At 42.7% G+C, this 26757-nt stretch overlaps 2 protein-coding genes across 4 annotated transcripts; one reads left to right on the top strand and one right to left on the bottom strand.

Annotated features, from left to right (window-relative positions):
• Positions 1-25830, bottom strand: MFSD1 (major facilitator superfamily domain containing 1). Of its 3 annotated transcripts, none has more exons than XR_011142764.1 (17): positions 25650-25830; positions 25512-25564; positions 25266-25378; positions 23678-23720; positions 22453-22520; positions 21442-21550; positions 20267-20369; positions 19404-19502; positions 18471-18582; positions 17388-17444; positions 16639-16795; positions 15187-15284; positions 14760-14872; positions 14227-14274; positions 12875-12935; positions 479-597; positions 1-171 (listed from the first exon to the last, which is right to left on the bottom strand). XR_011142764.1 is itself a non-coding variant. In XM_068953888.1 (17 exons), the coding sequence occupies exons 1-17, from the start codon at positions 25813-25815 to the stop codon at positions 9121-9123; spliced, it is 1575 nt and encodes a 524-aa protein (XP_068809989.1). In that variant the 5' UTR covers positions 25816-25830; the 3' UTR covers positions 7697-9120. The 3 variants fall into 3 exon arrangements, 2 of the variants coding, with proteins under 2 accessions (XP_068809989.1, XP_068809990.1); XM_068953888.1 differs by lacking the exons at positions 1-171; positions 479-597 and adding exons at positions 7697-9180; positions 9451-9565; XM_068953889.1 differs by lacking the exons at positions 1-171; positions 479-597 and adding an exon at positions 9751-10553.
• LOC104140014 (P2Y purinoceptor 3-like) lies at positions 607-5120 on the top strand. The gene has a single exon (XM_009668517.2). The coding sequence runs from the start codon at positions 2762-2764 to the stop codon at positions 3809-3811; it is 1050 nt and encodes a 349-aa protein (XP_009666812.2). The 5' UTR covers positions 607-2761; the 3' UTR covers positions 3812-5120.
• Positions 25831-26757: the final 927 nt, after the last annotated feature.

Below are 26757 nucleotides of genomic sequence, written 5' to 3' on the forward strand. Positions count from 1 at the left end.
AGGCTTAAACCTACAACATTTTATGCAACTTCAGGCTTCACAAAACACGTCAGATTGGGGTCGGAAAGGCTTTCTGCTGAGGGTGCCAACACTGCCAGTCAGCAGCTCTGGTACAGCGAGGGAGACCACGTTGCCGCCAGACCCACTTCGTGAACCAGGACTGTTGTTTGCCTGCAGAACCACCGAAGACACCATAGAACCATCGCGATGGTCGCTGCATTTGTATTATGTCATTTGTCACACAGCTGTGACAACAGCAGCAGCTTTGGTTATTACTGCCCTGGGCTGGATCTGAGTCAGCGACCATCTCCAGCCTACCCAGAGCTATGAGGAATAGGCACTGCTTGAAAAACAGAACCCAAGTCAATTGTACTGGAGTCACGGCTCCAAGCTGCACCAGCCTCAGGGGGCTGGGAAGGTCATGAGCGTGCCAGTACTGCAGAGTATTGTGTATGCCTGTGCACGAAGCATAACTCACCTTTCTAGTGGAAGAAAATCATGTTTCTGCTTTGCTGCAAAGATGCAGAGTTATAGCTGAAGCAGGTCTGAGACAAGCGTTCAGGTTCAGTTCAGGGTACAGGATGTATTCAGCTATGTCTGCAAATAGATAATTTGGTTAGTTCTGGCCACCTAGATTTTCCTGAAAGCTTACAGATGCTCAGCTAGATTTCCATCAGCCTGAGCAGCAGTGTCACAACCTGGGACCAGGCCTAGCGAGCTCTCAGCTCTCTGGGTGTCTGCACTTTGGAAACCTGTAAGTGGAGAGGAACAGTATAAACAACATTATCATCATCTACACGTTCTTTATTGGAAAACGTTAGGACCACATTGGGAACATTCAACAACAGCTCCTGGAAGCAACCACTTGATTTGCATTTTCACTCCTTTAAAACAAAGATTGGCTAAGGGAGTCGAAACAAAGTATATTTAGTCTCTTTATTACCCCACCATTTTCATCTGCGTGACAAGAGACAAAAGCAACTACCTTCTACTGAACGTTGTTGGTGTTAATATTTGTCTTCAGAAAGAAGCCTCTGAAAACATGCGAGCAAGTGGCAGAAACGAATGATGGCAATTGCAGCCTTGAAATAAGACCCTTTCTGTCCTAATACAGAAAACATTTCCTGTATATTAATGTGAGAGTACTGACCTCTAGTGACAAGTTAATCATAGAGTACATGAGCATTTGTTAGAATAAACTGCGCTTCCCACACCTTCTATCCTGATAAAATCTACTTGTCCAGAGCAACCTCACCTAGGCTGGGACTGGGATCAAACCCCACCCGCAGCCTGCAACGGCTCTCTGCACTTACTCCCCGTTAACACCAAGGACTCTGCATCCCCATCCGGCAAAACAGCTCCTCAGAGGGTCAAAACACTGAAAGACACCAGAGTGAACGTCTGCTGCGCAAATTAAATAAACCAGGTGATGAAGAAATTGGTACACAACGCAAAAGCCAAGCAGTACATTACTGATTGCCGGTGCATCCCCCCACCCCCAGCCAGGCACCTGGCACCCTGCTGAGCAGCAGCACAAGAGCTATACCCATTTTTAAAGCAAATAAGGCAACGTCACTTGCCAGCGAGTGCCTTTAGTTGGGAGCTACCATGTCGGTACTGGCTGACAAGACAGTCGATCAGATGTTGTACTATGTCTCTACCTCCTATTGGCTAAACCCCTTCTCCACACTCAAGGGAGTCCTCTCCTGGAGGGGTTTACGGTCTAAGGACAAAGAGACAGAGGAAGAGAGGAGACCAAGGGGCAGACGAGGCAGTTAAGAGTCACTGCAGGCAACGTGGCCACGTGAGAGGGATTTAATGACCCAGGACGTGCTGCTTGGCAAACAAGCCCTGGACGGGCTCTCCGGCAGGCAGGGGAGCTCACAGGGGCTGGCCACAAAGCCAGCACGCGGAGGGGGCAGAAATGCCAGCACGACGCACGCACGCGATCACTACTGCCATGAGAAAACACTTCCGCGATTTCGGCTCAGGCGACCACCCAGAGACGACCAGCCTCTCACCCAAACGAGGAACAGAGACGCGAAGCCACGGCGAGGTCTGGTTCCATCCCAGTCCTCTTCAGGACGGGGCGCCTCTTGGCACACACCTCTCGCTTCCCTCGCTTTGTTGCGAGATTCAGGAGAGGTATTGGGTACCCACTTAAAAAATTGAATTTATACAAATTATATTCATATTTTCTAAACAGGACTAAGAGAAGGCTAGAAAGTAAAAAACCCGCAAATCTTGCCATCCCATACCAGTGTCACCGTGGCGCTCCTAGGCCTGGGCCAGACATCAGCAGTTTGGGGCACAGAGCAGCAGGGACTCCCGCAGGAAGGGAGCCGCCCTCCCGCATGACATCCCAGCGGGCCAGCGATTAAACACAGCCCGAGTCACAGGTGCTGTAGGCTGATCTTCAACTCGCATTGAAGGTCAAAGTAATTTCAGCATGGGGCAGAGCCTGGCTCTGCAGCAAGTATCATTAATCGTCCTTGCAATACAGTCGTGGTGTCCAAGGGCACGGCCCCAAGTTTTGCAGCAGTTGCTGCTTGGGTTGAATTCAAGTCCTAACAGTGACATGCACCATTTCCATTGCAGTTTCATCTCCTCAGAGATTTTTACATGCTTTAATTAGGATTTTAACGGCTTTCTTTGAGGTGCCAAGAGGCAAGGACCACAAGTGACAAATGACTGTCGGCTGTTCCTGTTTCTATTTTGGGCAGGGAGAGAACCAGGCTTTAAAGCAACAGAAAAGCAGCTTATGGTGCCTAAGGCTGCACCCAGCGACGGAGAGGCGACAGAAATGGAGAATGGCACCGCAGGCAAAGCACCGTGCCCTCTCGTGGAAAACTATAAATATATCCTGCTCCCCCTTACTTACAGCTCTGTCTTCGTGCTGGGGCTGCTCCTCAATGGGGCAATGCTGTGGCTCAGCTGCTGCCGTGCAAAGGAGTGGACCTGCACCACCGTCTACCTGGTGAACCTGGCCATAGCAGACCTGCTGTACCTCTGCTCTTTGCCCTTGCTCATTATCAACTACATCCTGCAAGACACGTGGCCTTTCGGAGAGCTGCTCTGCAAGCTGGTACGCTTCTTGTTCTATGCCAACCTGTACGGCAGCATCCTGCTGCTGACTTGCATCAGCGTCCACCGCTTCCTAGGCGTTTGCTACCCGATTCGCTCGCTGCCCTATCGGACCCGGCGCCTGGCTGCCGTTGGCACAGCGGCATCCTGGGCTCTGGTGTTCCTACAGCTCTTGCCCACCTTCATCTATGCTCGCACTGGCGTCATCAACAACCACACCGTCTGCTATGACATGACAAGCCCCGAGAACCTCCACAGCTACTACCCCTATGGCATGGCTTTAACGGCATCTGGCTTCCTCTTTCCTTTTCTCATCATTTTAGTCTGCTATTGCTTGATGATCAAAAGCCTGATCCAGGCAACTGGAGACACCAACCCCACTGGAAGCACTGCCCGAGCCAAGTCAATTCGAACCATTCTCCTGGTGTGTGGGCTTTTTGCTGTCTGCTTACTTCCCTTCCATATCACCCGGACCATTTACCTCTTCATCCGGGTGTACCGGGTAACTGACTGCCAACTTTTTCAACGCTGGAGCTTATTCTACAAGATCTGGAGGCCTCTGGTGAGCCTGAATAGTTGTGTCAACCCCCTCCTCTACTTTCTTTCTGGTCAAACCAACAGAGCCAGGCTCATTTTGGAGCTGAGACTGCACAAGACAGACCCTCTTGCTAGGCCTGCTGGGAATGCAAAGGGGACAGATGCCCAAAGACAGCTTCCCCCGTGCTGAGAAAGCAAATCCTCAAGAAAGAGATCCCCGCTAACTTTACGACACTGCAGACTGGTTCCACTTTACAGAGTATATGACTTGGAGAAGAGCCATACAACTCACCTGCTCAATGAAAGGGATACTGTGTAACTGCAATTTCCCTAGCTAAGACAAACTTCGGTGAGGACAAGTTTGGGGAAGAACAAAAGGAAATATATTTATGAAGGAATAATGGACAAGTTGCCATAATTTCCTGAATAATTTCCTGTGAATAATAAATAAAGCTGAAATGCACCCTTTCCAAAAGATACATCTACTGCTTCTAACTATAAAGAGGACCGTGAACACAAATGATGGTGAACAACCAAGGAAGATGCACCATCACAGAGGTAAGCAGTCACCTACAGTCATTAGTTCAGTACCAAACTTTTAAAATGCTATGAGTGTTCTTTAAAAAGCTAACTCAAGGATGACAATTGCTTTCACCCCCTTTATTTCCTTAGCTGGGTCTGTCACATCAGCATCTTAACTGAAAGGAGCTACCTTACTGCTGCTAATCAGGACGAACAGCCCTAAATGCGCTACGAAAAGAGGTCTTTGCCTTACATATCACGTTCCAGAAAATGTAACAACTGAAGTTATTCTCCCAGGCATCTTCAGACACAGCTTAGCTGTCCTGCAAATCATAACAGCAGCAGGAGCCAATACTTCTGGGCAGTTCACTAGCCAAGTAGTTCGGGTTTGCCTATCCTAAGACACTTAGAAACATGAACATTGTTCATATGATCCCCTCTCAACCTACCTATGTGGCACCATAAGCTGCCACAACCTACAGCACATACAAGCACCACTGCAGTAAGGGTCTGGTTCAGAAAGCTTCAGCTCTCTTCACAAAGGCAGCTCAAGAAGATAACCAGCTCAGCCAAGAAGCATTCACAGGAACGGCAGGGTTCCAGTTTCCTCCTCACCCATGCCAAAGCCCCACCGCACTTTGCTTAAATGCTGTGGGCATTATGCGATAGGAACAAGCTTTGACTACTGGTACAAAACTTAACACACGAGAACCAGATCAAGGACCTTAGCAGGTACCATAACAGAAACACAACTTGTGGTTAGCGCTTTCCAACAGCAACAACACTTCTAACCCCCAAATTTGAGCTAGAGGGAGCTGTAGACCCATCCCTGCACACAATGGCTATGTGACACCCCTTTCACTCATACTAAACGGAAGAAGCAATTCTTCCGAGAGGGAGCAAGATAAAACAGCAGGAGCTGCCAGCTATACAAGACCTAGAAAACACTACAAGAGTGAGAGGAGTTTCCTTTTGAGACTAACAACAAACGATCTAGCTGGAACTCTGACTGACCACAACTCCAAGAGCATCAGAATAAAAAAAAAAAAAAAAAAAAAAAAAAAGCAGAAAAGCAGTTATAGGATACCCCTGAGAAGAAACATACAAAAGCAAAAAACAAACAAACAAAAACCAAAAAACCATATGTTTATCTTCAAGCGTTCCAGAGCACTTTCAGAAGAGTTCTGGGCAGAACTGCATTTGCCCTCTTCTCCACCTGAGCACAGCTGTTGCACTCGCAGTAACACGGGCAAACTGAACTAGACAATCCAGATTAAGCCACTGAGACAGCCAAGGCAGCTTCTGTTTCTTTCTCTAACATTTAACAGAGGCCAGGCAATGAGACAGAGCAGCTTGGATTTCCAATATGTTCACCCAAATGCAGGTGGGCTTGGTAACTACCGCTATCCACCATACCTGACAGCTGAGCAGCAGGCCAGGCAAGCCGATTTCAGTATAGCCCTTCGCAGGAATGGGCAAACAAAATCATTCCTGGTGTCTTTGTCAGGGGCCAAAGACAGGCACTCTGGGAGGTTCAGGATGAAGATTTCAATACTATGAACTGTTATGGTTAAAGATTTCCCAGGTCCTGCAGAATGGAAAGCTTATTCATAAGAACACTATCTTTACAGTACAAGTACTTTCGCTATGCTGTGCTTAGTGACCAGTATTTATCAAAAAAACCCAAATCTGCAAGCACATTTACTTACTCGGAGAACATCATGAGACGTGAAGCACTGCAGTGTCTTCAAGACAGCTATTCCATTACTGAATATTTGAAAGTGTTATTTCATGATTTAAATGCATGGGAAGTCTAAGTATTTGGAAAACATTTCTGTTTTAAACATTTCCTTTTAGAGGTCTGCACATAATATAGCACACCACGTGCACATAAGTCCAGGGCTAACTGGCTTCCCCTTCACGCCAATGCACATCCGCCCCATCCAACAAAACACAGCAAAACATATTAATATAGATGTTCACGTTACTCAGAGACGCAGCTCATTTGAACAGCTCTGCCTTGTTACTTTGCTTGACCATCTGCACAGCAAGAGCAGCAGTAAAACAGTAGCTACGGTGGTAAGATACTCATTGGAATAACAACTAATTTTTGAAACAAGAATGAGAAAGTCTATCGAAAAGTCCAGTGATGAGCAAAAGACCTGTTAAAACGAGAAATAAAAAAAGAAAAAAGGAAAGGAACCACTCTGAACCACCCTGGGGCGTACCCCACTCCTCAAGGCACCCAGTGTGAGCAGCACGAGTAACAGACAAGAGATGGATAACACCATTTATCTTCTTCCCAAATTACACCTCTCTCTGATATCCTTCCAGAGATGTTAATAAAATACGCTGCTGAGCTACTATTTACTACCGTATTTACTGCACCTAAAGCGTAGCCTAAGCTGTCTGCCACATGTTATTTCTTTACCACTAACCCAGTCAGAGCCTTATAGCCCAGAAACGGAGCCCAGCCCGCAACCTCCTTCCTTGTTAAAGGTCATGCAAGTCGCATCATACCACCAGCCTCTAGCACCAGCAGGGGGAACAGACATTAAAGAGGAGCTTTGGAAACAGAAAGGCACTCTACAAAGATAAGCAGCTTTCAACCTGAGCCATTCCAAATCCATTGTAAACAGGACTTGCGCAGATACTGCCAAATTACACTCCAGCAGCACGTGCTCAGGCAACCCCTGCCCTGGCCAAGGCAGGTAACCCGCTCATTCGCGTAGCTGTTGGCCTTATCCCTCTCACAACAACCACAACTAGATTCCCCCCACCACCACAAAAGTCTAAATCCGGAAACTATATGCCAAAAGCCTGAAGTACATATACTGCAGTGAGCACTTCTACACCAGGCCGGAAGAAAAAGGGCTGGCAGCAGAAAGCAGAAGGCTCCACTCTGCCAGAAATCTGCTAGAGGAACAGAGGATGAGGCAACAAAAGCCAGACAGCTTCCACGCACCATGTCCTGCTTTTTCCAGAAATGAAAAAGCAAGGTAAAGGAAACCTCTGGGCTGAAAACACTCAGAAAGGAAAGGCTAGGGCGTTTGGCTGACACAGGAAATTATACCTGCACAGAAGTCAACCACTGCACTTCAGCAAGTTGCTTAAGAGTACAGAGAAATTCGGAACTGAAAATAAACTTTCAACAAGACACCGAGTTCATAGCAATTGTCATATCACACAAGAAATATCAATCTACAGGTAGCAGTGGAATAGTTATCTATAACCCTAACACATCTGTGCTGGAGAAGCAAAGACAGATCTATGAGTAACGAGAGCAGGCAGGGGAGTGAGATGAGGAAGAGTAGAGGAACAAGAAAAACGAATTCCTTCCTTCCTCAAGAGGATGCATCAACCCGCAACTGATGTAAGCAGGGGAAACTTCTCCTCTGGATCCTCAAAGATACACTTCCCCAGAAACTCCTTCTAAATATTTCTCAGGGGAAAGCAGAAGTCATGCTCGTTTAAAAAAACCAAAACTCTCAACTACTCCCAAACGCAACCACAGGTTACAAGCAGTGAGATAAGAAAAATACAGGTGCCAGCATCCATTTGAAGTTTTTATTTAAAAAACAAACAAACACACACCCAGAACTCACAAGTCTAGAAGCAAATTAAGCAGTTTTGCATCGTTCATTCTCACTGGTGACAGTGTTTGGTTCTCAAAGGTAGCACAGAAAGCACCAGTAAGTCATCACAGCTCAAGGTACTCCCCTTCAGCAGTTAGCACAAAGCTCAGAATCTGCTATTTTATTCTCCTAGATCATTCTTCAGAACATAGGATTATCACCAACAGAATAGTCCTGGCTTAGTCTTTCAGGAAGATGATACAACATGAAAGCAATCTCCATTGAAAAAATATAAAAAACTATAAAAACATGAGTTCCAGAAGGTCTCCTCAAATTACTGTAAGCAAATACTACATAGCTATAAGGTGACATTTTTATTGTAATAAACTGCTGTCTTCCTCTGTGTTCAAGCAGTTGGTCAAAGGCCAATCAGCAGCTCTTAAGCATTTGGTGGCATGCAAGGACTCCTGAAGTGAGCAGAGACAAGCTCACTCACTACTGTACACTGCAGCCTCTGCTTGTACAGCAGCTTTTCCTTTGGTGCAACTAGTGCTCAAAGCCAGATGCTCCTGCCTTTTACAGAAAAAATCAAAGTGTCTGATTCCATAATCAGGCCTGTATAGTTTAAAAAAGAAAAAAAATGTGGGACTCCACAGGAGCTGCTAGGACCTAGTTCTACTCAGGAACAAGCCTTCCACGGAAGTTATGCAAAAGCACTTCATGAAGTTAAACGTTTTTCCACTGAATGCAGAACTTCAGTTCTTCATACAACCTTTCCATAGTTGGCAGTCACAATCTTTTAAAGATTTACCAATTTTCACATTAATCAGGACTCACATGAGTTTACAGCCAAGGCTACGATCCAATACTAAATTCCAGGGCCAGCACTTTTTAAATAGGAACATTAAAATCATAAACTGGTTTCCTCCAAAATATTTGTTTTGATCATAATAAAACAAACTTATTCTCCCACCTTTTTCTATTAAAAAAATGAAACAGACCATCTGCAACTTGGTAACAAAGTTGTCCAGCTTAAGAATCTCAATAACTTCACGTCCACATCAAGACTCATTTCACAGCAAGCTGATTACCATAGCAAGGCTTTCATATTTCAGACATTGTTGTGTAGTAAGAAGAGGTCAAGTCTTAGCTATTTTAGACAGTATGGTGTAACATGTAGCTCCTGGGTTCACATAAAGAGCCAGATGATTCTTCATGGATATCTTTGTTATTTACCCAGGGGGAAGAGAGGAGTTTAAGCCGAGTATTTTAAAAATAGGATCTACAGTTGCAGAAGTGTGATGCATCACTCTGCTTTCGCTGTATTAGTTCTCAGTACCAGAAACAGAGTTTTGTGTACAGGAACTTCAATTACTTCTGCATTTGCAAGTGGGACAAGATGCTATTTCAACATGCTTCTATGTGCCATTGTCGATAAGTAGGAAGAATAATTATCTGGTAGCTGCAAAAATAAAATTGGAAAGAGTCATGCACCTTAATAAGTCCACTCCTCAACTCATCATTTTGTCTGTCAGCCATTAATTCGTTTCCTTTTTTCTCATTAGGTTTTTAGTTACCATGGGCAAGACTTCATCTCCGAGAACAAGGATACATTTAGCATTTTACTCAGAGGCCAGTTTCTTGGCTATGTGAAACAAGAAATTGAGTTTTCAACATTAACATCTTACTGCTCTATTCTTAGTTATTAAAAACTCTACTTTGTTACTAATACCTGAGTGCCTAGTTTGGAGAGGTATCTATTCCTTAAACTAAAGTCATCAGCTTTTGGCTGTAATTTAGCCAAGTCATCTTCATTTTGGCGTCTGAGTCTCTCTTGTTCTTCTGCTCTGGAAAAGAAAATTGGTTTAAGAGACTTGCACCGAAGAGTGCAACAACTATCTTGGGTATGGTAGTTTTATTTCTAATAACTAAAAAAGCTTCTAATGTTTATAGATGAATACTCAATGTCAGATTCAAAGACTAAAGATGTGTCTAGATTATACTACTTTGGTATAAAGAAAGAGAGAGGCTATTTTCTGCAGTTTCCTTTTATTTAGGCTGTAATACTTCAGTAGAAAGAAATCTTCATTTGGTTTTCAGAGATTACAACATGTTCAGTTCTTATAACAACATTCATACTATCCCTTTACTAAACAAGTTTTCGTTCCTTAAAATATCTGAAGATTATATTACAAAAAGTAGTAATTGCCAAAAGTAGAAATAAGACTGCTCAGCAGTCTTCAGAGTCAATAGCAATCTTCTATAAAAGAGTCAATATTTGACCAGACAGCTGTCACTCATTTTTTCCACCAAGTCTTAAAGAGAAAGTAGACTGAAAGAACCCCTGACACATTTAAGACACTGCTTTGCATTAAGGTAGTGACAAAGGCAGTAACAGTGACCCGTTTCTAAGTTCTGGAAGGCAATGACCTTCCAAGTACATAAAACGCTGTTATATTAGAAAATCTCTACTCCCACCAAAGTAACATTGAGTGCCATATAAAGATGACGCTTTAGACTTTATTTTAAGACAACGATGTTTGCTTCAGGTGACAGATTACCCTCTCCAGTGACAGAGCTTAAACACAGTGTAAAAGGTTATAAACCCAGTCTTGTGCAAATATTAAAAGAAACAGATCTGGCATTTAATTAAAATTGGTTACAAAGCATGACATTTAGCCATTTACTGTAAAATCCTCAGCATGTTAGTGTCTTTTCCAAAGAACTACCGTCCACAGTTAACCAAACTAAGTAACACCATAATTCTTCAAGTTGACATGTTGCTGATCAAATGCTCCCCACTTCTGGATGATATTTGCTATTCAAATTTCTTTTCTGCAAAAAACATTGTAATGAGAATTACTAGAAGTAATGCTCTAGGGAACTACATCCCATAGCATACCCTAAAACAAAGTCATCCTCAGTTAAATACCGAAAGTGTTACACACACCCCCCACATGGGCCAGGTAGATGAAAAAAGAGCAGCTCTATTTGGACATAGAATTTCTTCACTCCTGCATACAAGGTGGTTTTTGGTTGCGTTTTTATTAAAAAATGGCTGTGATCTGTTGGCTCAAGGATTACACTCAACAGAACGAAGCTGGCATACCCTCTAGGACTAGCAAGGTTTTAGTTGCCTTCCTCCCTCAAGGGAGGCACAACAGCCCCATAAATCAGGACAAGAATCCAAACAATGTCTCATCCCAGCACGCACCACTAGGCAAAACTTTGACAGGTTTTTTTGGCCCCCTCCCCACTAAGCTAAGCATCATAAGGACAGTTATACAGTCTAGTTCTAGAGAAGTCCATAAAGTCCATTTATAAAAGGTGTCACGTTAGCAAAGTAACTACTTGGAATGAACTTAAGAGCAGCAAGATGCACAGTAGCTGCAGATGAATTTTAGTTACCTATTAAAAAAGTAAATAATTCCAGCAACATTACAGGCAAAGTTCAACATTTGAAGACTTGCTGAGCTGAATTAGGTCAGAACAGAAAGCATACCAAAAGAAAAACATTGCACGTTGTTCACATACAAGCAGTTCCAGTTCTACAGATTAGCCTGACATGACATTACAAAGCTCCCCCCGCCCCAAAAAGAAAACCCCACACAACCAAATATGCTTCATTTTTCGAAAAAGATGTCATCTTGAAAGCTCTAACTCAAGTTAACATGAAACTCTGCTTTCACGTTACAAATATTGAACAAAGGCTAGAAAAAGTCAGGAAGTGCTTACTGGGTAGGCACATGCTGTACCCCTTCCAGCAGTTCTCAATCATAATCTCAGAGAAATAAGTTCAATTAAAAGAGTAGATCCTAGGATTTCTTACACTTGCTCCACCCATAAGGATCAACTTACACTTCTGCTTTAAATACAATGAAATAAATACATTTAACAAGATTTTGTTTCATTGCTTTTACATTCTCCAATCAGCATGTTTTAAATCCTTAGCGCATTCAGGAAAACTAGGAAGAGGTAACATCATTTTTAGGCACTGAGACTACCAGAAGCCGCCTCTTGGACAAGGTCACGAAGACAAACTGATTCAACTAAGCTGCCCAAAATCAGCGCCGTGGGCAGACTTTACATTATGTCCTCGAACTAGTCACTTAAGTAGGTAGTGGAGCAGCTGGTGAACAGGTTGGGGTTTTTTGCCTTTAAGATGACATCTCTTAATGGATTTTAGATTCAATGCACTTTTTTTCCCCCCCCTCTTTCCTTCTCTTCCTCCCAGACAAGGTAACTGTTCTGAAAGTTATGAGATTAACCTAGTGTCAACTTGACCCTTTGTAAGGTATTCCATACCCACTGTGAGCCAAGTCCCTCGTTTAGCATTCTCGGATAGCAAAACAAAACAAAAAAGCAAGCGAGTTTTCTGCTCTGCAGAGGGGATAAAGCCAGTATCATGGAGCACCGGGGGCAAACCAATGGCAGATGACTAGCATCTTCCATGTTTGATTTAACAACATTCTTAAAAAGCAAAGAAACCCAGCACTCGGCTCCAACTGTTTGGAGAGTGCACAACAATGGACTTTTAACATGTCACCAATGTTTTGAAGTGGATTTTTAAATTATTATTCTGAAGAACGTCTCTGTCCTCATTTTCTGTACAGAGAAAAGCAAGACATTCAAGTCCCCTGCAGACTAAGATTTGATTAAGTGGATTAACTGCTGGAATTGGCTCATTTTATGAATTTCTGCTCTCGACCTTCAAGTGTTCAAATTCCTTTTAAAGGAAGTGGATTCTACTTTATTGGAACTAATCTACTTTATTGGAACTTTATAGAAGTTGAATTCTACTTTATTCTACTAAAGAACTCTACTTTATTGGAATCACCCACCCCATTTTCTTTTTAAAATGGAAGCTTTTCACTGAAGTCAACAACATTTATGCAAAATCTGACTAATTCTGAGTGTCACATTAGCACTGAAATTTAGACTCAAGTCAGCTTTCAAAGACAAGAAGTTAAATTAAGACTTCTAAATAAGATAGCAAGATGATCAAGCTGAAACAGAAGGGGATGTAACTGGGGTGTAGTTTCTTTTTGAGAGAGATAATAGTTTTTAAATATGACTCTTCAGAAAGTTAGTCCACTTAATTACTTCAGGTTAAATCTTTCATAAGGACACCGTTCTTGGTTGTTCTTTATACTTACTCAGTTGCAGCTACTTTTTGCAGTTTTTCCCTTTTCTTCGCAGACCAGTTAAGATCACCTCCTGCAACAGAAGTAATACACGCTTTGAAACTCTAGAAATTGATCTTTTTAAAGTATATCTTTGATATCATACTTTGTTAAGGAAATTCTCAAAGAACTTTGCCAAAGAGATAAGTGGAGTAATTTTACAAAAGCAGAAACCGATGTAGAGAGAAAAAGCAACACATTTGCAGTCATACAAGCAAGTCAAATCGAGGATCAAGCCAAGGTCTCAAGCCTGATCCAGTTTTCTATTGCATAACGGTAGTTTATCTCCAGCTCACCATATTACCCCATAAAAGTGGAAAGAGGGGAAGCAACTTTGAAAGAAACAAATTTATATCCCCCTCTAGATCTTTCAGTAGTTACTGCTTCCCACCCATGATATCCAGAATAAGTTTCCAAGATACTGTAGCTGCTAAAAAGACAATGTCATTTTAACAGCACAGCAAAGCAGGAACAGATTAGGAGCAGTAACACCTGTAAGTGTGCATTCAGGCATGAGCAACAATTTGGAGAAAGCCCATAAAACAGAGCTAGAAAGCCTTCTTTGGCACCCAAATTAAAATGCTTATGTGTTGGTATATTAGGAATTCAGGGCATGCAACCACTAATTTCAAGAAGCAAAAACTGCAGAGGTAAGAGATTCAAGAACCAAGCAAAGATGACAGGCTGAAGTTAAATAAGAAGTTCTGCCACAGACCCACCAAGCAGATCTCTTTTCCAGGCTGGAGGTTGCTTTTAGACAATAGAAATGGTGCAAGCTTCATGGTTTGAAAGAAATAGAAGCAGATCAAAATCCTAGCACCTCTTTTGCTGGCACAATCACACATTATCAGCAAGTGAACTAAGCGTAACAAGCATTTCCCAGCGCTCAGTTTCACCACTGTAGCTCAAGTGAATAATATGATGTGAAAGAGCAGTTGAGATGAATTAAGAGTGCAGCTATTTGAAGGAAAACCTACGGAATTAAGTTTTATATTTGCAGATACATATATAGTCAAGTTTGCTAAGCAGCTTAGAAAGAGCAATTTGAAGGTGTTTGTAGAATGTCCTAGGTGTTCGTTCGAGTTAGCTGAAAGGATAGGTATTGCACGCCCTGCTGAACAGATTTAACATCACAGTAAGGTTCACACTAGCGTGTCTAGGAAAAAGCAATTATGAGGACCATTCTCACCCAATAGATGCTGCTGTTACCAAATCCATGAGCTATAGCATCTGACACAAGGCTGCTCAACACCAACCGTAATCTGTTCAACTTGATAGCTTTAAGAATTATGATATATCAGGAGAAGGTGAAAACACTTATTTACCTGTTAGGTGATTCACAAAATACAGCATGACTACAGCTATTAGAGATACTAAAAAAAACAAAGAAACAATCAGAGTTGACAATAAATGCAAAACGATGACATAAGAACAGCTTTAACATACAGTACAGCAATAACCAAGATTTTTCATGATCATTCTAACAGAAGGCAGATTTTTGCCAGAATCACTGGATCTTTTTTGAAGATTCCACTGCGCTTTCCAGTAGTACGGTAACTCAGGAAAGGTTGTTTTAGTTGTATTTATACTAATAAAAGCCATCATATAAACATAGCCTTTGTAAGTATCATTTAGCTATCCTTTTACTCACTCATTTTTTTCAATGCTCAGACTACTTACATCTCTTCAAAAAACACAAAACACGTCATTAGCCTGAGTTACTCTCAACATTGCCCGAGCCGAAATCTCTACTCAAATACACATTAAAGAGTAGTTACTACTATTTTACAGGAAGTGTTAAAAGAAAAGCTTAAAGTCTGAATGCACAGAGTCCACTCTCAATGTTTTTGCTACTTACAGCAAACGCAAGCACTGAAGAACACTTCAAGAAACAGATATCCTCTTGTGTCCAGTATCATACCAGCTGCTATAGCAATAATCGCCAGGCCCAGGTTCTGGATAGACTGCATACTAACACAAGAACAAAGAATTACCACTGTGTAGAAATTACTATTTTTTTTTAAATAAAAAAAACATTAGTGGCATTGAATAAACAATGAAGTTAACCTCTTCCGAAACGTTATGCAACTACACTCAGGGCTCCACATATTTGCAGACGTTTCTGTGCTTGTACCACAACCACATGCTCTACCACACATACATGCTGAAACTACATGAGGCTTCCTGTTAGACTGAACTCTGAGGAAATTATTAAACATTAATTTACCAGAACTGCTTGAAATTCAGTGATTCTACAGCATAAGGAGACAGGTACAGGTACTTACAAGCCATAAGCAGTTCCCAGCTGATGTTCTGGAACTACAAAGGCCACCATGGGCCACAGGGCACAGGCAAGCAGCGAGTAAGCCACTCCTAGTAAACACTGGTGAAACAAATCAGAACAGGTAAACAGGTACTACATATGATGCATTTTTGTGTAAAGTTTTAATAAAGGAACATATCCCCCCATTCAAAAAAAATGAGTGGAAAGGGTATTGCAAAAAACTTTATACACTAAGTAAACATACGCATTTAGAAAGAAAGGCAACTTTTCCCAGCTTGGCTCATCTGAAGTCATAACATGAAGAAAATCATTTCAACAAAACAACCTGTCACCTCAAACCAGAGCTAGATGAATTTGGTCCCATCATAAAAGTTAACAAGCTTCTAAAAAACTCTCAACTGGGGCGGGGGGAAGAACACACAGATTTCTACTACAGCCAAGAACTCTTGCAATTAAGGATCATATACCACAAAAGCCATATTCTACAGAAATCCTAAAAACACCTTTGAACCAGTAAAAGTATTTCTGCCCATCCATTCCAACATCCAAAAGCAAAGTGACCCAGAAACTACAGCCTAGATAATGGGCCTCAAAAGGAGGAAACAGTTTGCATCTACTCTTTATATAATAGCCATTCCACCCAACTTGGATGCTGACACAGATTTTAGAGCCTGACATTAAGGTCCAGAGGAAAATTACTAGTGCTGAATCCTACAGGAAACAAACTGAAGAACAAAGAGCCCATTTTTAACCCTCATACATGCTGAGCACTGGATTTAAACCCATAAACCCAAGTTCCAAAGCCATTTCTCAGGCAATTTCCCCTGGGAAGGGGAAATGAACAAAGGTTTTTCTTAAAGTTTACCACTATCTGATAGAGCACATGAGAGGCAACTTAATGATACTAATAAACTTCAGAACTACATCACGAGAACAAGTTTTAGGAGAAAAGTGAGCACTTTTCACAGTAAGTATTACTAGATTACTGTGCTGAGAAACTCCAAGAAACTTGAGGCAGATCTCTGAAACAGATCACCATCTAACTGCAGAGGTGGTGGTGGAATTAAGGTCTTCCCTGAGCAGGCAAGGAGTTGCCACATCTAAGCCCAGGTTTCCTGGGAAGCTGAACAGCTTTTTTGCACTGAACAATTATAGAATCACTGCCACAGAGAGCAGCATGTGAGCAATCTATTCCACTCCAAAAGCCACGCACACATTTACTGCCACCAAGAAATACCAAAAGCTGAAGTGTTATCTTCAGGTCACAGACAGCTCATGATAGTTTAGCCTGCATTAGGCACACTTTGCTTTATGTATTAGTCAGGAACACCCAAATAGCTTCTGAGGACTAACTAAACAGAAGATGGAGGCAACATTTGCAGAATGATTCATCAACTCAGTTCCTTATTTTATCATATTGAGCTATAACAGTCTCTTATGAGAAATCAGTTACCATTGCTATCCAGGGGTTCCAGAACGTAAAAGCCAGCATGATGTGAGAAGCAAGTGTAGTTACTACAGCACATAAAACCCAGACGATATTCTTTCCAAGTTTATCCACCAGGAGTCCAAAGACAGGGGACATGGGTGCCGATATGATATATACAATACTGCAAAAGAGTAAAAATAAGAGAACTGAACACTACATAGTCACAGACAGCTTTAGGTTTTCCAAGATACAAGCACCACTATATGAGATGTCAAATTCCCCTGCTGCTGGTAAAGTCTGGCTAAAACAAACAAAACCCAAAAACCAAGACAAACAAGAACTCTCCAGAACTCAAAATGCCTCAGAGGCCTGAGGACATAAAAACATTCAATATCCAATAAGGAAAGACTGACACATTTAAAGTTCTTGGAATCTTTGGATCAGATGTTTTATATTTTGCCATATCACAAATTTGTCCTCAAACAAGGAAAGTTTAGTTCATTTAGTGTTGCTATTAAACTGCGTCTGAAGGGAATCACCAGATACCAAGATACCCTTGAGGCACAACTTCTCCCTTCTGCTTCTTCAACACGAAGACCTAAGACTTATTTTTAACTTATATACCAGCACCTCCCAGTTACTTCTCAGGCCACCTAAATGCAAACCACCTCCAACAGTAGATCCCAGAAGTCTCCCCAAACTTCCAGAGCTCAGGTACATAAGCCTCTAAAAACACAGTAGCACATTTACTTGTTAAACCAACTGCAAAATACCTGTTAATTGCACTTGCTTCTTGAGATGAGAATTTGAATTTCTCAATGAAGAAAACCCTAAGAATAAAAAAACCCACCAGTTTAGAACAATTCACATTTGTATGAAGCAAAAGAAAAGTTTTAAGCTAGATTAAGTAAACCCCGGAGAATTAGTTTACAGAGGGCTTGAATATAGCTTTGACTGACATTTGCTACTTCTCTATAACAGATCCTCATTTGTAAAACATTGAGGAGCTTATTCTTAGGCCATACAAAGTGTTTTTTCCCCCCAAGGACTGTTCGAATCATGTTTTAGGGAAGCCATTACTGGGTTACACACTAGTTGTCCTTTGAATAAGACATTAGCAACAAAAACACTGTATGAGACCAAACTGAGAACTTCTGGAATGCACACACAAGCAAAAACCAGGCATCTCCATTAGCCTGGAGAAGTCTTACAGTCAGCAAGTTCAAACTTTTCCTTCTCACTCAATATGCACTGAGCTTAAGAGAGCTGTTTCTAATTCCAAGAACATTCAAAACGCATTTGATTGAGATTCATAAGAAAAGTCTACATATAAATGCTTCAAGTTGAAACTTGATATATATTTAAAAAAAAAAATCAGTAAGAGAATTTCAGTCCAAAGCTGTAACTATGTTCATTTAAACCCCCACCTCATACTCAGTCAATAGTGTAGGAGTACAGAAGAAATTCTGCATGGCAGCTATCCATAGCTTTCTGCACCAGAACTTATGCCATGTTTTAGATCTGCACTAAGTTTTAATCAAGACACGGAACGTGTATTATGCTTTAGAGTTCTGTCTATTCAGCCTATGCTAAGCAATGTTATTTCCCATAAAGCTCAGCAAACAAGGAAACCATAATATTTATGACTACTTGTATCACAAATATTCCGGGCAGTGCCACAGAAAAAACGACAAACTACAGCACAGACCTGCTAGGAGACAAATTGTTCTGTATCTGTAACCACCTGGAGTTCTCATATATTAGCCAACACCTCTCCCCTCTTTAGGGAAACTACAACTGGTTAAACCCTGGCCAGATTCAAGGGGAATAGCCGCATTTAAGCCAGAGATACTTACTTTCCAAGTCCAATGAAAGGAAAGACAGCTGCATAATAACAGACACAGATTACGAATATGAGCCACAAGGACAAAGAGAAGTCCTTCACATCAGTTAGCTTAATCACTTCACCTGGATTGGGTAAGAGACAATATGAAGTGTTTCAGTCAGCATAAACAAATCAAATCCATTCACACTGAACAAGTATTAGGTTGATGAACAGTCACTACTAAAGCATATAATCCTGCTCCTTATCTATACTCTCGTATAAAGTTTACATAGCGAGAGTCAGTTAAGAACATACAAGGCCTAAGTCTACAGCGCCAACGTCAAGAACAAACTTGTATATCTGGCTTAACGCGGGAGTGACCATTTTAAAACAAGTTCTCCAAAATCTCTGAAAGTCTTATGCAGCAGAATTAAATATAAACAGCTTTCTCAAGGAAGTGTTTGATCAGCTAGTGCAAAAACCTATCTGAAGCCTCAAGTTATGTGGTCCTATTTGGTTCTCAAGTTTAGTTCATTTTTAATTGGTCTTACTATTTCCACACAGAAAACTCAAAACACCACACATTGAGAAGAGCTGCATATTTTTGTACACCTATTAAAGGAAACGAGACTGACTCCAACAAAACAGTACTGGTGACAGCCTCACAAGTCACACCAACTTGGTCTGTGCTGCTTTCCACATGCTAGTTTTCAATGTAATATATAAAGCAGATGACAACACATCTGTCTGTAAACCAGGCTTAAAACTATAAAACTTCCTACTGATCTAGAACTGAATAACTAAGTTATGATTAAAGCTATGACTGTGAAATCAAGGTGTTAAGCAGCATCCATTGAACTATGTAACATGGGAATCTGTACAGTGTTATCAACCGGAAGGGTCTGATCCAGAATAAAAGAACACAGCCCAAAATATAGTTAGCCTTACTATCCATACCACTCACCGGTTTTTCCTTGCTCTTTACAAAGGAGCTTCTCTGCTCTCTTGTCCAGATAAGCAAGGATCAACGCACAAGCCAGGGAAAAGAGACACGTTACGCCACCTGCACGAAGGCAATGTGACATGCTTACTTGATGTTCCAATAAGTAAACTGCTTTTTAAACACGTTATATCTTGATATCTCTAATGCAAATTCAGTCAGCTTACTAACCCCAGTTTGTCACAGGCGTAAGACTCAATAGCTGTACAACTCAAAGAACCATAAACATTTAAACCTACTGTCTCCTTCAGGTCTGAGATCTGCCTTGAAATTGAGTACAAACACATAATTACTGTTTATTCCAAAATATTAATGCTACCCAGCACAGCTGAACTCCTTGTCTGTACCTTGTAATAAGAGAAACAAAGCTGAGCCTTTGTTACAAACACCAGTGCCTTAATACACATGATCTGAAAGAAGGGGCACTAATCCAAAGGGAGTTGAAATGTCATTTTCCCACGTTAGACATAACTGCACAAAAGTTTTGACATGAGGTCCTTCAGAAAAATTAACAGACTTGACCATGTCATACTGCCAAGTATGTTTACTCAACATAGGTAAAGTGTTTTAACTCCATAAGATACAAACTTGAACTTGACAACCGCAGAAACCACACAGCATTATCAGATACAATAACCTTACACTGTGTACACTGATAGCACACAAGCATAACATTAAGCATTGATACAGTGTCCGAGTTCTTCTTCCCAACCCCAAATACTCACAATTTCTTGCATTCTAGATGGCAAGTCATTAACGTGTATGCATGCTGTTCATAACAAAACCCAAAATACTTTGTGTGACAGCAATTCAAAAACATTACTAACCTATCATGAGAGTTAACCCAAGAGTACTGTGACCAGTATACCCCAGAAGATCTCGAACTCTAGAGTATATCCATCCCATGATATTCATGTTCACTGTGCTCCCCTAGGCAGAACAAACTTGTGTGAAGGATGATGTATTTCACGATTATATGAATTCAAAAGGAACATTAGGCAGACTGCCTATTGAAAAGCATTAAAATACATATCAGGTAAGACACTACACAGAACATAAAAACACCAGCAACAATGATAAAGTTATTCCCTGCTGTTTTGATCAGTGTTTGTAAAGAGTTAATCCTTACAACAATAGCAAGTTTAATATTGCATGTTAAAGCAAACAGGACTCCCACCTGATAAGTATCAAGCAGCAGCACATTCTTCTCTTCTACCGAAACAACCCACAGCTGCAATCCTGAGGCTAACGACACAGGCAGCTAACCTTGGCTCAGCTGGGGTGATTGAGGCAATCTAAGCAGCAACAGCCTGAATCTCAGCTCAGACCAAGTAGCAACCAGCTAATTCACTTTTACTGAGGTAAACACCCGCAGTGGTTTAAGTGTTACAAGGCTGCTCAGCAAGGTCCCATAAAAGCAAATGCATGCCTCAGCTCTCGCAATTCACAGCCTGGTATGTTAGTGTAAAACCACCTCCATCAGCAGTTTGAGTATATCAAACTGAAATGACACAGCTAAATGCAGTCATGCAGTTCCCATCACAACTGGCAAAAGGGACAAAACCCATCAAAAACAAAACCACCACCACCACCCCCTTCTTACAAAAGCACAGCAGTAACAGATAAGGACGGTAATTTCTTAAAGCAGCTGTCTCAGCTCACTCATCAGAGCCTCCACTTAAGTCTCAAGGCCACAAGCTACCCTCAGGCAAACCAACGCTTACAATACACCAAGCATCACCCTTTGAGGAAATGCAGTGCTGTGAATGTCCCACCTAGCAATCTGTGCTAATTACAACACCCCTGCTGCAATTTGATGGGCTTTTAAGAAACTTTATTAACCAGTTTCCTTGGGTACCTATCAGACTTCACATTTAAACCCATTTTTCCCCAGAGAACTTCCTAATGAGCCTTAGAAAGGCTGCTTTCCACCTGTCTCACTGCTAAGCCAAGCTCAACACCAGAAATCTTAAGAATCAGAGCTGTACAGTTTTCAACTTACAATTCTGGCCATGCTTAGCTGTAATCCAAACACAAGATTTAACTCCTTGCCTTTAAACCAACTGACTGCATAGGTGTTTTGTGCCACTGCTAAGGACTCTCCACCTATTCTAGAAAAAGGAGAAACAAAACCAAAACATGTTAACTGTGACACACGAAGCAATAAGAAAACAGTCCACTTGCTGGCAATAACGAGATGACATTATTTCAGAGTAATTTCTGCATATACAGGTAAACCTGGTGCATATATGTAATGCAGCAGAAATCTCACTGAAGACCTGGTTCAAATAATAATTGCACTGTCTTACACATAATTAAGAGTGACAGGATAGACTGCTAAAGATACCTGCTTATCTAGGAATGGATTACAATCGCCTTTGGTCATTTACAGAAATTGAATGGACGGGCAGCAGATTCATTTCTCTTTTGCATATGTAAGAGATTAGAGAACCAAGTAGTATAGCTCCTGATCCCAATGAAATCAAAAGCATGCATCTTGTCTAGAATCAAGAGCTAACAAAGGCATGTAATGTAGTCAGTCAGATTTTCTAACACTTGCATACTGTGGCACTTTCACAACTTTACAAGAAAGAAAATGCCAGGAAAAATATCATCTTTGCCACTGCAGCAGCCCTACTGTATTTGTAGTTTCTAGGAATTCACTTTACTTGGGAAAGCAAAAAAAAAAAACAAAAAAAAAAGCACAGAAAAGGAGGAGTAATATACTTTTAGTCAGCTTACTGAACATCAAGTGTTTATTTGGGCAGTTTCATATTTTCTGAATTCAGTAGATAGTGATTTTTTTTTTCCAGTTTGGAAAACCTGCCATATCTAATTGCTTTCTAACATTAGACTGGAGGAATGCAACTGAAGCCTTTTGCATATCTCAACTTAAAAGATGCTTCAATATCTAACTGTTTTGTCTCTGAAAGTACAAACACGTGAGCAGTCTTCTAGGACAGAAAGCTGGTCCTTACATCAGAGAACACTTACTATAGTCATCTAGACTTACCCAAACACAAATCTGCCTGCTTCCATCAGCCAAAAAGCATTAAACAGTGCTCCCAAAGCAAAAATCACCTGCAAGACATGCATATGAGAAATACATGAAGTACAGATTGCGCTAGAACAGTCTCAAAACAGATGAAATGCTTTCCCCCCCCCCCCCCGCTAGACCTGAAGAAACATTTCACATCTGCTTCCTGCTCCTTGCCTTTATCCTTAGCTCCCTCTACCCTATGTATCATCCCAGCTGGCTACACAATATCCAACCCAGCCTCCTACCCCGAAATTGCAATCAGAAAAATCTCTTCAGATGCTCAGTCATGCCTTTCCCTTACCTTCATACCCCGCTCAAACACATCTACAGAACAGTTTCACATCAGAGCTAGAACACATTTGCTTCCTTCATCGCTCTTATTTACTCATTTATCATTCAAGGTCCTCTGCACTCTCTTCCCTTGAAGTTACAAAAGAAGCTGAAGAGGTAAAGCTCCGGGAAGAGGGAAAGGAAAAGCCGCCACAACGTTAGAGCATGAAGTTCAACTGGGACTTAAGGGTGGCAAGAAGATAGAGCAGGACAGAGGAGCACGCTACTGCGTGACCCACTTCAATTACTAGTTTTCTGATAAGTGAACGCAGTTGCTCTGTCCGCCCCTTAGGCTCTCTGGTGAGCAGCGTGCCCTGGCTGGACTGCGCCGGTCCTCGGTTCCCAGCACCTCCTCTGAGCCCGGCGATGTCCAAACGATCAAGGATGGAAAATATAGCATCTCTATTCATCAGCCTGAATCTCCACCACAGGAGCACCAGTACAGGTACACAGATACAATCAAGTCTACCACAGGTACCTGAGCTGGATAAAGACTAAATTCCTATATTACATGAAAATAGAAGCAGATAATTGAGACAAGTTTACAGGCTGGATGTTAGCGACTTCCAGAAAATCCAGTAAGTATACAAGGCAGGTAGTATAAAAACCTACATGACTATCTCAGAAAAAGACATCCTTGCGTAGTTAGGCATCCACCAAGAAGTTCTTGAAACGTGACCTTGTTACTTCTATGCTAATGAAGGGTTTTACTTTATTTAAATAACATTTATAGGCACATAATGGGGAGAAAAGTTGCCCAGGTCAGGATTTCAATTCCCTTTTCAGTTCTCTTCACCTGCTTCTTCCCACCTGTGTTTTTTTCCTGCTTCAAACAGATATCATCCTTCAGCCTCTCATTTGCACTTACCTGCCCAACACAGACAAAGATACTAAATATAATTGTGCCCAACCTGTAAAAAAGAAAGAATAGCTTAATGCATAACCAGACTTTCTTTTCCCCTATATAACACAGTATTAGATCCACAGCAAGGAATAAAAGGGAGGCTGATATGCAATAAACGTTCTCTGTAACAAATGCCACAGCTCCACAGCTTCATTAGAAATAAATGGTACAGACTGGCAATAATTTATTGAAGCTAGGAAAGGAAGAAAGCCCATTTATACCAGTGGAAATTTCTACATTACTTGAAAAAAATTGTTTTGAAAACCTGCATAATAATTATGATGTGTTGGACTTGCTGAGTCACAACTTGGACTTAATATGATGATCCTTCTCAGTACCAGTGCCTAGCCTTTTGAAATATTGCATTCAAGAAAGCTAGCCTAACATCCAGACTGAGCTAGACAGTTATTAAAGCTGGTGCGGTTCCACTGACCCAAGGAGTTTTTTTATCTGCTTATATCACAGCTGAAAGTGGTTCACTCTACACAGTAAAACAATACATATTATTCATTAATGTCTACAACATCTCTAAATTCTGCTGTTAGTTATAGCTATGCAACACCACTGAAGTTACGAGGGTTACAGGGATGTCCTGAGAAGACCTCTTACCCTTATGATTTTTTCAAGGTTAGGTTAATTGGAAGGATGGAGTTCTGTGAGCCCGACATTATTTTTGAAGAACGCAAATAGCACTGGCCCACTCGTCACAACCTTGTGGTATGAAAAGTAAAGTTTCAAGGACTGAGGTTCCCTTTTCTTTACAGCTGGCACAACACTAGGTATTAGCTCTGTTTGAAAAGACTTAATTGAAAACCATCATACTAGGCCTCAGAATTTTTTTTTTTTTTTTGCGCAAAAGAGTGCTAGTTTGGACATTGCAAGGGAGCAATTTTGGTAGTCTTAACAAGCAATTATTGGGGGGGGGGGAACAGAATTTCAGACTGTGCTACATCCTCCCTATATTTTAGGTCTATGCTCAGGTTTCACTCCATTAAAAAAAAAAAAACGTATCCTATTCTTTTTGTTCCATTAGGTCTGCAATCTAGCAGAAAAGAGTCACTCTTGCTGTGATTTTTAATCACCATGAGCCATTAACCTACAGTTTAATTAGAGAAGTGGATTGTATCTTATTAACAAAACACCTAAAGCCTCACATTCAAAGAGCTGCAACCCACTTAAGAACAAACATAAGTATTTACAGGTGCTTACTAGAATAACCTGACTATTCTAACTGCCCTTCAACGTGCATAAAGTTTTTCAAAGCTCACATCATTAAACAAACAAGGTTACCTTTAAGAAGCTTAAGGCATCGAAGCAATCTTTATCTAACCCTGTTTTAGAAGTATTTGCTACAGAACTATATATTTTTGCTTAGAGCTTTAAAGAAATGAGGTGAGAGTTACTACTCTGGCATAACACCACAGCAACCTGCCACCAGCAGAGACATATCACACATCTCTAAGAGCCTCACGGCCCTTTAGAGGACAAGGGCCGTTACATCTCACGCAGCCCTTAACTCTTTGCCCATTCGACACGAACGACGCACGCTTACCGTATCCCAAACACTCTGTCTATCAGGAAGCCTCCAAAGAAACAGAGAATCACGTTGGGCCAGGAATACCAGGCATAGAGCGCCATGAACTGGGCTGTGTTCACCTTCATGTCCTGCATAAAGGAGGGAGAAAGGAATAATAATAATAACAGGGCGAAAGGCAACGGAGGGACAAGCACCCTAGAGAGGCGCTATGACTCTTAGCGCCGAGCCCGCTCTCCGGCTGCCTGGGAAGGGGCTACTCACCGCCTGCACCTGCGTCTGCAGGGCCGCCGGGTTGTCGTAGCAGAAGTAGCTGCCTGCGAGGAGAAGGCGACGCCTCAGGGGGCGCCTCAGGGCCCTGCCCCGGGCCGCCCGCCGCCCCTCGCCCCCCCCGCCACGCACCGAAGCCCAGGAAGCACATGAGGGCGAGCACCAGGAGGCGGTGCGGCAGGCGCCGCGGGTCGCAGGCGGCAGCCAGGCCGCGGGGCCCCCCCGGGGGGGAGCCGGAGCCGGAGCCGCCGCCGGGGCCCAGCAGCGCCCGCTCCTCCTCCTTCTCCTCCGCCGCCATCGCCGTCTGCCCGCGCGTCACGTGAGCCGCCGTCATGGGACCTCCCGGCGCGTCACGTGCTGCCGGCGGGACCGGCCGGCAATGCGCCGCCGCTGAGGGCGCGCTCCCCGGTTGCCACGGCGACGCGCGATGCTCCCCGTTGCCACGGCGCCTCGCGGGGGTTCTCCGTTGCCATGGCGCCGCGTTGAGGGGGGGGGTTCCCCGTTGCCATGGCGCCGCGCCTCGCGGGGCTCCGCGTTGCCATGGCGGCGGGGAGGGGCCACCCCCCCCCCCACAAGCGGCGCCCTCAGCGCCTCAGGAGCCCTCTGCGGCCTGGCGAGGTATTTTAAGGAGAAAAAGACGCGTTTGGCTCTTTCACGCGGCTCCCCGGTTACGGGGGCATTAGGGCGCCGTTTCTGGCTTTTCCCCTCAGTTGGGGGGGGGGGGACAGAAAAAGCGAAGAGTGACAGAAAAGAGGGCACCAAGAGCAGCAAAAAAGTAAGCGATTCGAGGGAAAACCGCCAAGCTCGGCGAGGGCGGATTCGTGCGTCCTTCCACCTCAAGTCTCTTCAGAACAAAATGAGATAACAGCCAAAGCAACCAGTGCCGTTCAGAGGCACTCCGAAGGAAGGAAGGAGAAACTGAAACTGGACGTTAAAAGCGCAGAAGGTCCCGCCGCGCCCTTAGCGAAGCCGCTGCATTACGGCCGTTTTGTGCCTCCTTTATCTTCGGGTCAGAGACCGGGGGGGAAAAAAAAGTCTGTCCTTAAATAATGCCGTTTCACTTCTTGGACAAATCCGGGTTTATTTTCCGCCCGTCTCGCCGCCCAAGTCCCGGCTGCGTCCGCTCCGCGCTGGCGGCTCTGCTGGACGCGCCGTGGTGGCCGGAGGCGCCTCCCGCTACGAACCGAACGTGCCCCCAAACCCCTGCCCCCGGCCCCGCGCTTATATTTTCGGAGCTCCT

This window comes from Struthio camelus, chromosome 9, assembly GCF_040807025.1.
Source record: "Struthio camelus isolate bStrCam1 chromosome 9, bStrCam1.hap1, whole genome shotgun sequence".
Taxonomy (NCBI): Eukaryota; Metazoa; Chordata; class Aves; order Struthioniformes; family Struthionidae; genus Struthio; species Struthio camelus.